The sequence below is a fragment of the Schistocerca piceifrons genome, chromosome 1, assembly GCF_021461385.2.
Source record: "Schistocerca piceifrons isolate TAMUIC-IGC-003096 chromosome 1, iqSchPice1.1, whole genome shotgun sequence".
NCBI classification, from domain to species: Eukaryota; Metazoa; Arthropoda; class Insecta; order Orthoptera; family Acrididae; genus Schistocerca; species Schistocerca piceifrons.
The window spans coordinates 524263511-524278076 of NC_060138.1; the positions used below are offsets into that span (position 1 = coordinate 524263511).

The 14566-nt window shown below is 46.3% G+C and overlaps 1 protein-coding gene across 2 annotated transcripts in view; it reads right to left on the reverse strand.

Annotated features, from left to right (window-relative positions):
- LOC124798207 (cerebellar degeneration-related protein 2) overlaps nt 1-14566 on the reverse strand; it is a 486918-nt gene that overhangs the window by 317077 nt on the left and 155275 nt on the right. The window contains exon 1 of one of the 2 annotated variants that reach the window (XM_047261531.1): nt 14171-14358. The exons of the other annotated variant lie outside the window; for it this stretch is intronic. Coding sequence (XP_047117487.1) covers nt 14171-14216 — 46 coding nt within the window. The 5' untranslated portion in view covers nt 14217-14358. Of the gene's footprint in view, nt 1-14170; nt 14359-14566 lie in introns of those variants that run through there. 2 annotated transcript variants of the gene reach the window in all.

The window sequence follows — 14566 nt, forward strand, 5'->3', positions numbered from 1 at the left end:
GAAAAGAAAATAAAGCAAGCATTTTTGGACCTTGGCTGTCGCAGTGTGAGCACTTATGTTGGCGTAGTTACCAAGCACCGGTTGGCGCAACGGGAAGAATTCAGAACGCTAATCCGAATGAGGTGGGGAAATTTCTTTCTTTGTTCTATTTTCAGTTTTGACCATTATTTCGGGTAATTAATATTTTCATTAACGGCGTAAAATGCAAACGCAAAGGAAAATTTAGGATTGCAAACGTTTCCAGGAAGGGATTGCATGCAGCCCCGCACCTACATTATTTCCGAACCGGGCAAAACTTTACAGTGACGCCCCCACCCCTTCCCATCCAGCGTTTGAGGCAGGATGCCAGAAATTAAAAATCTGACTTTCCAAAAATGTTCATTCTGTAGCGCACTTCTTTCTGAAGAGTTTGATGTATAGAACACACATAATCGAGGGAATGTAAGATATGTTATTTGGTATGAAGTGTGCGAAAGTGCAGTGTCCCATAGCATTCTATCGTACGTTACAGTATTTCGCTCTGTGGAATTCGAACATGTATATTTCCTAATGGAAGCCGTCACACCTACGTCTAGGAAAGTGGAAATTAAAATGTCCTGTGGTCCCTCTTCCTGCTCTCAGTCCGTCATTCTGCCATCCCACCCCCTTAAGAAACACTACTGGGTGGGATTATTTGCGACTGGGAGAATAAGAACTACTCAGAAAATTTTCACTCTTTATTGCCTATTAGCTAACAACAACCTCTTGCGTGGCAAAAAATTAGATACAGGAAACATAAAAGCAGTAAAGACAAGAGACGAGCAAGACAGTACATACACTCCTGGAAATGGAAAAAAGAACACATTGACACCGGTGTGTCAGACCCACCATACTTGCTCCGGACACTGTGAGAGGGCTGTACAAGCAATGATCACACGCACGGCACAGCGGACACACCAGGAACCGCGGTGTTGGCCGTCGAATGGCGCTAGCTGCGCAGCATTTGTGCACCGCCGCCGTCAGTGTCAGCCAGTTTGCCGTGGCATACGGAGCTCCATCGCAGTCTTTAACACTGGTAGCATGCCGCGACAGCGTGGACGTGAACCGTATGTGCAGTTGACTGACTTTGAGCGAGGGCGTATAGTGGGCATGCGGGAGGCCGGGTGGACGTACCGCCGAATTGCTCAACACGTGGGGCGTGAGGTCTCCACAGTACATCGATGTTGTCGCCAGTGGTCGGCGGGAGGTGCACGTGCCCGTCGACCTGGGACCGGACCGCAGCGACGCACGGATGCACGCCAAGACCGTAGAATCCTACGCAGTGCCGTAGGGGACCGCACCGCCACTTCCCAGCAAATTAGGGACACTGTTGCTGCTGGGGTATCGGCGAGGACCATTCGCAACCGTCTCCATGAAGCTAGGCTACGGTCCCGCACACCGTTAGGCCGTCTTCCGCTCACGCCCCAACATCGTGCAGCCCGCCTCCAGTGGTGTCGCGACAGGCGTGAATGGAGGGACGAATGGAGACGTGTCGTCTTCAGCGATGAGAGTCGCTTCTGCCTTGGTGCCAATGATGCTCGTATGCGTGTTTGGCGCCGTGCAGGTGAGCGCCACAATCAGGACTGCATACGACCGAGGCACACAGGGCCAACACCCGGCATCATGGTGTGGGGAGCGATCTCCTACACTGGCCGTACACCACTGGTGATCGTCGAGGGGACACTGAATAGTGCACGGTACATCCAAACCGTCATCGAACCCATCGTTCTACCATTCCTAGACCGGCAAGGGAACTTGCTGTTCCAACAGGACAATGCACGTCCGCATGTATCCCGTGCCACCCAACGTGCTCTAGAAGGTGTAAGTCAACTACCCTGGCCAGCAAGGTCACCGGATCTGTCCCCCATTGAGCATGTTTGGGACTGGATGAAGCGTCGTCTCACGCGGTCTGCACGTCCAGCACGAACGCTGGTCCAACTGAGGCGCCAGGTGGAAATGGCATGGCAAGCCGTTCCACAGGACTACATACTGCATCTCTACGATCGTCTCCATGGGAGAATAGCAGCCTGCATTGCTGCGAAAGGTGGATATACACAGTACTAGTGCCGACATTGTGCATGCTCTGTTGCCTGTGTCTATGTGCCTGTGGTTCTGTCAGTGTGATCATGTGATGTATCTGACCCCAGGAATGTGTCAATAAAGTTTCCCCTTCCTGGGACAATGAATTCACGGTGTTCTTATTTCAATTTCCAGGAGTGTATTTCTTCAGTCCTCAGGTCCCAGCATATTTCTCCTCTGTGATCTTGCTACAGCTTTACACCGCATGCTTTTACTTCTGCGAGAGTATATTATCTCAAAGTTCGTCAAACGTTTAGCTACATTAAAAATCAAAACATCGTTATCTAATACTGAAAAAAGCTATTAATATGAATAGTACCCAAGACTGATCTGGTTTCTCAATTCGATTAGGACTATTTTGTCACTGTCTGCTAGATAAAACTCCTTTCTTGTATTGCAACAATTTTAACACGCCAAATAAGCGACAATGTTGTGGCACAAATGGTCATTTGTATGTACCTCAATTATATAAACAATACGACAGAATATAATTTACAAAGCAACAATATCAAATGCCTCTTAGGCCTACTACAAGCAAAACGTTTTATGTTAGAAAACAGTTTTACATTTCACTGATTTCCTCCAGTTTCGCGAGCACAAGATCGAAAAGCAGCAATAGTCCGAAATTTTTATATAAATTTGCAACACTATATTCTTCAATATAATTTGTGCCATGTCCCGTTTTCTTCTCTTTCCTTCTTCTAACAATCAATCTTATCAATAATTCTGTAACTATTGTTGCCATTGTCCAAACTCGCCCCTTTTCGTTTGCGATATATGGTCCATGACTGCGGCGCCTCCGACCGCTCGGCTAAGCTTGGGCATCGAGCCTAGAGTCCTGAATTAGATTGTCCGAGCATTTTATGACACTAAAACTGCGGAGCAACTGAGCTGGAGGTGACACGGGCGTATTTCCTGAGTAGTCCAATACCTACAGATGTAAAAAAAATTGTCCGTGCCAGTTCCACATCACTATATATATATATATATATATATATATATATATATATACTACGGTGATTTACCTGGCAGAGACATCACGTACACTATGCACGCATTCAGAAACAAACTTCTTATTCGTTCGGATATCAACTTAGAATGTATCCAGAAATGTTTACAAACCAACAGGATGCGTTCCAAAATCATATGAACAATCTATAGACCAACGTGCGGTGGATGCTAGGCGCTCTGTGAAACAAGGATTTTTTTTCTTGAAGAATATGAATTTTGCGCCCTCCCCTGAAATTACCGTTAGAGATAAATACCCCAATTTGCCACCCCTCCCCTCCTCTCTTCTCGGGATCAGGGCCTGACTAAGGCGTACATGAGAACTTCTTATATAAAACAGATTCTTTTATTATTTTACTGTTGACGATTTACAAGTGCTGACGTGAGACACACAGTAAAAATGGCAGTAACAATTGTTGGTGCGCAGCTGCCGAGGGCTGCTCGTAAGTCAAAATGAAACTAACGGAGTACAAAGTTTTGAACGCTGTAATTACTATCCCTTCTTGGAAATTTGCAGAGCTCCCTTAGACACTAATTACAATCCTTTCTTTGAAATTATTTGCAAATCCCAGGTTTTTGCCTTTCTTTTCATGGCTTTTACGAATATATACAAGATATTTAGCATTATCTCGGTTGATTTGCAGTGCAGATAACGTAAAAATTGAGAAGTTTCCGCGTAGAGATTCGACCCACACACTTCGAATTAGCGTTCTGAAGTACTTCCGGTGCGCCAACCGCTGTTTGATAACTGCGCTAAGAAATGGCTTGTGCCTCACATGTAGAGCTCTCACTTCCGTCTCTCATTTCCGACTACGCCCTACATATACCACGAAACCTGACGTATCGCTGATGACCAGGCGCGGTCCCCTTGGTAGTAGTATGCAAATGGATCACTACACCCACAGTGACTAGCATTTGCATTGAGACAGTCACAAATTACACATTTTAAGCAGATTTAAGACGCGTTCCGCCGTTCGCAACGATTTCTGAGACTTGTAATAATGCCACGAAGCAGTGGGTAGGTACGCAAACGGGGAAATAAAAAGCGACGGAGGCTCAGGTTTTTCTCCAACCAGTTGCCGTAACACAACGAAGAGAAAACTTTATGTGAATGGAACTTTCACTCTGCAGTGGGGCGTTTGTGGCTTCGAAATTTTATGCCAGGTTGGTAAGTTTGCAATCTCGAGTGATCAAAACGGGACCGCTGAATTTCGTAATCAGTGCTCTTACCGACTGAGCTAGGCAGGTGACAGTGATACTGTCAGAGAGGCGAACCGCGTCTTTAGCTTAGTTGCTAAAACCTTTGTCCGCAAAGGCCAAGGTTCCGCGTTCGTCTGCCAGAACAGAGTTTTTATCAGGGTCGAAGTTCAAGCAGTTTTCCTGTACACCAGTTCAAAGGGTGGAGCATGCTAATGTAACTTTCTCCTGAGGGACTGAACAAAGTCCCGATGACTGTCGCTTGTGTCCTCTACGCCACAGAAAGGACCCCCTCCAAAATCTCACGATTCAGGAAACTTATATGCTGAGGCAACAGCGGTGTGTTTCGCCCAGAATTCGTGCCTGAAAAACTGTCAGAGCAGAATTTCACGCATCTTGTGTTCTGCCAGTGCTACATGACTGCAAAGTTGTGTATACCAAGTCCGCCCCCAACCCGCCTGACGTTCTCAGACACTGTGCATCTTAGACTTGGCACCTGCAGAATTCTCGTTCAGCGGAATCTCAAACGCTAAGATTGTGTGACAAACCGACATGCAAAGACGTTTAACAACCGTGCTCTGATTTCGACAAACGTGCGGTTACAACTTCCGGCATTTTTGTCACTAATGGGGATTGAAAGCAGACAGGAGTATTTTCTGCTTTCATTGTTGCACGGTATCATACACAAATCTGCTGTACCTTGCCTACTACGCATGACAGTATGAAGTACATCCCACTAAGCTCCTGGAGCTGCATTCCGGTACCAACGTAGGATGCTGCAGCTGGAGGTTTGTGGAAAGTATTCTAAGGCTGTGCTTAGACCACCCCGCTTGGCGGCGATGGAAGCAGCAGGGGACAGGAAATTGCGAGGGGCCGCGGAAATGAACGGCCGGCCCGGCCCGGCCCGGCCTTTTACTGCCGTCGCAGCCAGCACGTGCCGCCTCCGCGACCCCACTGAGCGAGCGTGCAGCAAAAAACTGCCGCGCCGCTTCTCACCTAACGTCCTTACAACCGTTAACTCACCAAGGGTATCAGTTCACTTTAGACTGCATGACAGAAAAGTTAAGCACTCAGAATGTGAGGAGGCAAAACAACTTCAAGGGTTTGGAGAGTATTTGATGCGATTTAACTGCCTACAGAATCGAGTCAAATTTACAAAGAACTTGGCAATACGAGCCGGCTTATCAGTCTGACGTTGTATCCCCTTTGGCCTGCGTTCGTGCACTAATTCGGCTGGGAAGGGTGTCAAAGCCGTTATATCGTCTCCTGAGACAAGCCGGCCCTCAGTTGCTTTAACTAGTCCTTGATATCTGGAACAGTTCTAGCTCGTCTCACCCATGTTATGTCGATGACTGTTTTGGGGCCCTGCTGGCCACATGAAAATAAAATCGTTCACGCAGTTCGTACTGATGCGTGGCATGTGTGGACGAGTATTGTTCAGTTGATAAACAGGCCGACGATACTCTCGCTTGTGAGGCAACACATGAGGCGCGAGATTTCTAAGACTTATATCGTTGTGGTGTCAGTTTCCTCAATCACTACCAGCCGTGATCTTAACTCATGCCCGATGGCTCCCCTCGCCACGGCACTAGTAATTAACTGCACTGTGCCTCTCCTAAAAATAGTAAGAATGGGCCTCTCCCCATGTTGCCACCATACTAGCCGACGTTGGTTATTCAGCGTCGTGTAGAACCGTAATTCATCGCTGAACACAATCCGGCGACATTCATGAGCAGTCTATGCTTCCCTGTCACGGCACCACTCCATACGCATCGTTTGTGTTGTGAGCGGCTGCCTACGTACGGACGGTAACCCCCTAGACCAGGGCTTCCCAACGTGTGGTCCGCGGACCCTTTAGGTGTCCGCCGGCTCTTTCTAGGCGGTCCGCGGCCACCTTTCACCAAATCGCATAAAATAATGAATAAAATTATTGATTTGAACAAATTCATCACCTTTTTCGTGTGAAAAGCATGTGTACTTTTACCTAGGCTCGTATTGCCAAGCAGCCTTTGCGGTTTCTAAGTGAGAACGCATACACAGTTAAGTGCCGGAGAATGCGGCTTCTCTGATGGACTGTTTCGCAAAAATACGGGGGTCGTTTGTGCGCCGGCTCACGGTGCTAGATGCGCTGAAATCTTTTACGCATGAGCGGAACGAGCGTTGTCGACCAATCACAGCGCTCGCTGGCACGTATGCGGCCCCAGGCATAATTAAATGTTAAACTTGCTTTGTCAGTGCACTACCTATTTCATAAGTCGATTTTTGACCTTCAAGTTGTTTTCATTCATCTCTAAACCAAAGACTATTGATACTTGGTGAAGAGGGGGGGGGGGGGGGGGGGAGGAGATCATTGGGAACATGGAACTTACATTAAGAAGCTCTTTCAGTTCCCGTGATCATTGGGAACATGGAACTTACATTAAGAAGCTCTTTCAGTTCCCGTGACTTTCACTCTGAAATTTAAAGTTACTGTGCTCTTGACTGACTAGGGGTCCGCCATGGATTTTCGACTGACGAAGGGGTCCGCCAGCTGAAAATGTTGGGAAGCCCTGCCCTAGACTGATGGCTGCTGCGACCACTGGTCCGAGATGACTGTGTTGTTGGGAATCCACTACGTATTCTGGGATGACGGCGCAGATGCGAAGGGGTTGCGATCCAAGTGCACAATACGCCAATCCTGTCTTGTTGTGATACACCGGAACCGCGACGTGTACACCCGACCAAAGGTTCCCGTGCAGTCCAACATCGGGCCAGTGTCACATCCGAATGCCTCACAGATGTGGAGATTGCACCATTCGACCAGCCGCCAAACAGACCCTCGATGAGCCCACTTTCAAACTGTAATGTGCTGATAACGCCGTATCACGAGTATGCAGCATCTTCGTGTTCCTCGCACTGATCAGTCAACATCTGACGCTGTTCACGCCTACCATACTTCGTAACACGAACTCCGGTGACCATTCTGCTTGACACACAATTGCAACTAATCATTTATACATCCACCGACGGTGTGTAAGTTACACTGACGTCCGCCTATGTGTTCTGGATGCTTCACTTTTCTGAAGTAATGTACCTTAAGCTTTGACAATGTCGAACTTCCTGAAGTTCATGAAAGTCTCAATCTGAGGTTACGGTTGTCACAATGAATTAGAACTAAGACACATTGCCCAGATAAACTAGTCATATACCTACCTTACCCACGCTCTTATCTGCAGAAGTTGTCCTACATTCCGAGATGAAAGTAGTGTTATTTGTTTATACTACACAAACGCTTAACAAAATACTACATAAGGTCAATGGACAAAAATGTCCATCCCCTGGTCGCTTTAGAGTGCCGCTTATGGCGTTCAAGCGGTAACAGGCGAACATGTGACACTGTCAATCGGTTGTTTGCAACCGGCACACTGAGATAGGTCGACGTGGTGATCTCTCAATGGTGGGGGTTATCCTGTTTGGACGCGGCCATGACCACATCGTCATTCAAGCTGCACAATTTCTTTGAGTGTCAGCGCCGACTGTTGAACTTGTCGACAAAGAATGGTTCACCACACTGCAAAGTAAGACGTAAAATCAGTGGTTGTAAAAAGAACTTAAACAACAGGGACCTGAGAGAAGGGCATGTAAGTGGCGCAGAGGGACGGAGAGAGAGACCAACAGTTTAAATATGATAATATACAGAACAAAGTTTATACCAGACACGGGCATGACTTACATTGCGTCCCGCCCTTACATGAAGAGATGACTGTGGCGACAGAGCATCCACCAAAAAGGTCAAATTTGTCAGAACATGAACAAAGTGGACTGCATGCGATGGGATGGAAGGATACTGCCTTGTGCAGTACTGCCTTGTGCAGTACTGCCTTGTGCAGTACTGCCTTGTGCAGTACTGCCTTGTGCAGTACTGCCTTGTGCAGTACTGCCTTGTGCAGTACTGCCTTGTGCAGTACTGCCTTGTGCAGTACTGCCTTGTGCAGTACTGCCTTGTGCAGTACTGCCTTGTGCAGTACTGCCTTGTGCAGTACTGCCTTGTGCAGTACTGCCTTGTGCAGTACTGCCTTGTGCAGTACTGCCTTGTGCAGTACTGCCTTGTGCAGTACTGCCTTGTGCAGTACTGCCTTGTGCAGTACTGTCTTGTGCAGTACTGTCTTGTGCAGTACTGTCTTGTGCAGTACTGTCTTGTGCAGTACTGTCTTGTGCAGTACTGTCTTGTGCAGTACTGTCTTGTGCAGTACTGTCTTGTGCAGTACTGTCTTGCTATCGAAGCGCTAGTAGCGAACGAACACTTGCTTAACTCCGCATCGAATTCTCCTCTTGGGCGGGACGCACGCACGTACGTACTCAGCCGCAACGCTCCCCACCATTCGCGCGTAGTGCTCAAGTGACACTGGACACGTTCGCCTGACGCCCCCGCGCCGCGCCCCGTCGCCGGCACGCAGATCTGGCGCTGCGTAACTCACGAGCGAGCGAGCTAGATTGCTGCGTGGGCGATGTGGGCCACCAGCCGCTTACAGCACGGCCCAGGGCGCCCGCATGGCGTGGCAGACGCGCACTGACAACACACGCAAAAACAGCCCAGTGGACTTCACATGTCGCATCAGCTGTCCAGCAGACTCACCTGCTAGTTATATGCGGGGCGGCGTTGGCGACTGACAAACAGTAACAACTCTATAGTTTACCACTATACATTCACAAGTTAGTTACTTGCTCCTTTTCAGATGTCAGCGCTGTATTATTTTAGCCGCAGAGAATTCCAATCATCAATGTTGGATTTAGATTCTGCCAGATGGTTAAGCTCAGAATTCAGAGAGATTATTTTGCTCCTGTGACACCGCTATATAGGTGCTATACGAGGTATTAGTCCTGCACGAGCGAGGAACACTGGAGACCTGTCCTCTCAAGTTTGGAGCCACAGTCGATCCATTCTACGTTTCTTAGTGCCTAAGAAGTTGTGAAACAGGACGCGAAAGATTTAATATCAATGTAGAGCCAGGGTCCGGCATATTTTAATGTTTCGCGGACAACAAAATTTCTTTTTGAATCTGATGTTTCAGGGCAGCCGTGAATACGAACTACGCAGTTCCGTCGTTTTTGTTAAACTGAACAGGAGTTTGTGTTTGATCTCTCGTTATTTCTATTCCGTGTCATCGTATTTTCCGTGGCGTTAAGCAAGGCCCATTGCCGACCCTCGCAGTTTTGTTAACTGGCCCATGTTACGACCGCCTCTGTGCATTTTTTAGGCCTGAAAACGCAAAATAAGAAACCAAAGATTATAACAGTATCTCACCCTGAATCGTACCGAAACTCAACTGGCGGCCACTGACATTTACCGTGAATCATTCATACCAGTACTAGCTCCGCAAAGCTCCAAATCTCTTCCACGGATGCACGGATCACTTCGCTGGAGTCGGAGCTTCTGTTCAATAAACATTTTCAATTAAACTTCTTGGCAGATTACAACCGTCTGTGCCGAACCTGGAAACCTCTTTCGCGAGCAATCCTTTCAGTGACCGAATTACTCAAGCTCAACACACAATGCGTCCTCACAGGAAATTTCGGCCAGTTTGTTTCTCCTACGCCTCCGAACTGTACGTTGTTCTCCTGCGCGACTTGCGTAACTAGCACTCTTGTAAGAAAGAGGTATTTTGGAGAGCCACAGCATAGGGTACTATTTCTAGAATAAATGTTGCAGTCTGCAGCATATTCATGGTGTAAACAATCCCCTACGCAATGGCTAAGTCCATTCTACTCAGTACCATTTTTTCTCCCGTCCAATGTATGCAAGGAAGTTTCTGTGAAAATCTCGAGCTACTAAAACGGTACTTGCATACGAAATTACGAAGTTGCGTCTTGAGTCTTGTTTAGATGCTCAGCCAGCAAGGGTATTGTCCACGAAAGTCAAGGTTTTGGGTTAGAGTTCCAGTCCTGCACGCAGTTTTAATCTGCCACCAAGTTGTACAACAATACATACTTTGCTTCGAAGTGAGAGATTCACTTTGAAACCCTTTCAACGTCACAATCCCTTTTCATTTTACAGCAGCAGTGGCGCCCAATCCACTGCCTCAACAATTTCAGATGAACTGAACTGGATTGAAATTGAAATTAGCTGACCTTACGTGCCACTAACGTTTCTTTACGATCGTGGAATTTCTATTTAACGACACTGGCAATTCGTTAATTAGCAGGTGCTTTCTTTTGATAGCAGTTCACAAAATGTACGTATATGGAAGATGGGAAATGAAGGTTCCACTCAGGCTGTTATAGCCGCTCTGGATACAACCACCTCCATACTCGTACCTTGTGACAGGAGGCATGGAACTGGCGTACTTTATAATGTACCCCTACCTGCACGTATTGTAACAGTGCTTTCGGACACGTTGGGTACCTATAATAGTATCTATCAAAATGCTACTCCATGTCATCCTGCATCACAAACCAGTAGTGCATGTATCGTTCGTTCACAGCAGTTCCACATGGCTGCGGTGGTTTTACTCGCGTCAAGGTTCTCCCCCAGACCCTCCACACAGTAGCCCGGAAAACAGGAAATGCATTGCATCGTTATCCTCACCCCTGTGATACGACCGCGATCGAATGTCTTTCTCGTCGACAGCACTACTGGGAAAATAACCTAACGCTCTTACGCATTGCACTCGCATTCGCATTCTGGAAGAGCGAGCCTCAAACCTATCCTGTCTGCCAGTTTTAGTGTACTCTTGCGTGCCTTCACTAGCTACAAGTGATAGCTCTATTTCTTCCTTCAAGCAGGGCAGCCAATTTCCTTCCCTTCATTGTCCAACCGGAGCCAATGCTCGGCGGTTAGTGATTTAAATTAGTTGACTTCTGACGTACAAGGCCCGACGTTGCGAGTGTCTACAAGCAGCCGCCACGGCTCTTCACTACGCGTAGCGACACACAATTGCTTTAAAGATTGTGTCTCCACACAAACCGCTTAAAAACTGAAATTCACGTTTGGTATAGATGAAAGTATCCGAAACCTCTCCTTAAATTTAATTAAAGCTAGTGCTGAGGGAATTCTTCTGAAACATACTTTCCTGTCCGAGAAAACTTCGAAGTTGCCAAGATCTTATCTACTGACTTACTAAAATACAATAGTTTTCGTTTGTTACCCATAGCTCACTCGCCAACCAATCTTTCGCAATTACGCGTAAAGTTTGGAATGTTTAACAAATTTATCAGTATTCTTAAGGCTTCAAACTTAATGTTCGTCTCATGCAATAACCACATAAATTTTTATAAACTTCACGGGTTTTATCGATCTCTTACAGTGTATCAAATATCTGTTATTGGGTCCAGAGCATTTTTCTCTAAGTATGCAAAGTTTCCTACTTGATAATGCAGACTCATTGCTCTGCACCGTGGAAGTGGCAAGATAGCGGCAGCCGACTGACAAGCTGTCCTTTACGGCATGGAAAATTTTAACTGCCCGTTAGAATAGTATAATTTCATTCAAACTGTAATGTCATGTCGTTTAGGTACGGTGAGGTATTTGTTATGGAAATCTGCCTTAGCATCATTATTGTCAGTTATTCTTAATTCAAGGTCGGTCTGTCTGGGAATTTCACCTTCAAAGACACCCGTGTCAATAGCCGTAACAAGGCTTCTGTATTGTTTCTGGAAAAATAGATCTCCACACGTTCTTAATCATTTGAAGATCTCTTCAGTTATAATTAACGGCCGAGATTAGAAGTTAAGGCGCCACATCCAATTACTTGCGCTTTGTGTTCGTAAAACACCAGCAGCTGTAAGTTACAGTCATGGAGCCCACTTGCGTTTTTACCCTGGGAAACGAGCACTTCTGTCAAACCGGGGAATTGCTGTATTAATTTTACTCAGTGAGGTTACGAGTTGTAATTAAAATATCACAGACAGCTCCATCTATGGGACGAGGGAAGCACTGGCGATATTCCCGTTTACAACAGTTCTTCTGGGGACCATGGAACACTTAATCTTTGTGTACAAATGACTTGCCACCCAATCTCTGAATCAATTGGAATACTCAGAATAGCAAACCAATGATGAATGCTCCAGTGCTTTAGGAATTTTAACTTCCTACCGAAACAATTTGCCATTTCAGTTCTCATTAGCGTAACCTAATTTGTTGCAAGAAATTCATTATCTGTATCATTATGCTTTTCATTTTATCAGCGCAGTACCTTCCGCAAGGCTCACATTTATTTACGAAAGTGACATTAGCTTCACTGCACGCTGCTATATTGTGGCTAGACTAGTTGAACGCGGGTGCCAGTGTATTACATGTAACCTGGATAAGCATTTTTCTAACAGCGATATCTGAGACATTGTTTAAAATGTAATATTCCTGACTATAACATACTGTAAGCAAGTTGTGTCGGAGAGCCGAAGTATTAATTGTGTTAATAGAAGCAATTCGCGATAAAACTTCACAGAACGCTATGTACCACTACGAATTTCAAATTACCTTTTTTACCCACACATTCAAATCTGTGGTACAACTATCAGCAATACCCAAAAATTGAGTATATGCGGGATCCAGGGATTTGAAGATGGTGTGCTATCTAAAGGCGTTGTATCAATTCGCTGATCGAGTATGATCGATGCACCGCATATTCTACTTAAAACTTTGAGTATACTTTTGTGTTTACCCTGAGTACACTAGTTATCAAAGAGGCACATTAAATAATTTCTCGGAGTCTTACAAGGAAACTCAGAGTACAATTTATCAACAAGCTACGATCTACTATTCAGATTCGGTTTCGCCTGTTTTCACCTGGGGTAGTCCACTATGTACAGAATCCACCTCAGTACAACCACCTGTTGGCAGGAATGTGAATTATAATTCATACCATTAGTACTGCCAGCCACTTCGTTTATGGAAAAATGCACTAAATTTGGAACACATTGACTTATGAGTAAAATAGCTCATATCCATAATGTGTTGTCACTTCCTAGAGATGTTAGAATTTCATTGTCGTCGTTTATACGCAAGTACAACCTGCTTAAAATAACCAGGTATATTTATCTCTGTATTACCTGCAAAAATCTGAACGAAATTTTCCCTAGCCAGCAGCTAGTGTCTACAGGCAATGGGACACCGAAGTTTATTTACTTTCCATTCACATCTATGATTTCTTGTGTCTGTTTTCGAACAATGTAGTCCGTTACAAATGAACCGTAGACTGATGTCGAAGTTAAATTTGCATTTATTTATTCCTTGAGATAACACCCCTAACAACGCATACATGAACAGGTATCAGCAAGTATGTCCCATTGGTGAGAGACCTTGCGGCTTTCTTCTGACAAGGAAAAAGGTGACTAACAGCTGTTCACGGCCGCATGGTAATACGTAGCCAGAAACATGTGACTCAGTAAGTCCGTAACTGCATTGTAATGCGACTCGCAGAGTAAGTAGACTGTCTTACAGTTTTGTGGTTAGCAGCTAGCTATAAGCAAACTTTCGCCGTTTAGTCCTCAGAACATTTAAGCACGGGAGATGTATACAAATTTGTGTTTCTCTTACCGCTTTTCCGTCGAACATTTCTTTAAAATTCCGTGTTCCTACGAATGACCCATAATCAGAATACACTGCATTTGTATTAACACCGTGTATGTCATGATGGGTGACAGCAAGTCTAGTATCAGCATCGACGGACCCTTGTTTACATTATTGATCGACGCGGAAGTGCCTGTATCCACTCCTCTCCCCACTTTTTCCCCCTCTTCCCCTCCCTCCCTCCACCCCCCTCCCCTTCCACTTCATTTTTTAAGTGTGACCTCTCCTTTCGCTAACTGGTTGAACAGTAGTTAGTAAACTGTTTCTCAAATAGGGAGATCCGCAGGAAAATCGGCTTTTAAGTGAACTGTTACAGCTCACCTTCCAGCATGCCCTGCTCATCCGTCTCGTCATCGTCGTAATCCATGTTGTCGGGCGAAGCCGCTGCCACTGGGTACGGCGTTACTTCTCCGTGTCTCGCGCCCACCACACACGCACCTCACACGTCGAGCACGCGCGTCGGCAGCTCCGATTGCCGACGCCCGCAGTTGTTCTGCTGAGGGAGGTCCGGCTTGCACTGTCGCGCGGGAACCTTGAAGCGTCGCGCGCCGGCCGCGTGCGCCAGTGCTGCCAACTCTCGCCTTGTTATGACGGCGGGAGCGAGTATTGATCGTGGCGCCGGCCACGTGGGAACCCGTGTTAAAACTTGTCGAGTTGCAGATAGGTGCAGAGTGGGGGAGGGGGAAGAGGTTGCAGTGGCTAGCGTTTTATATGGAA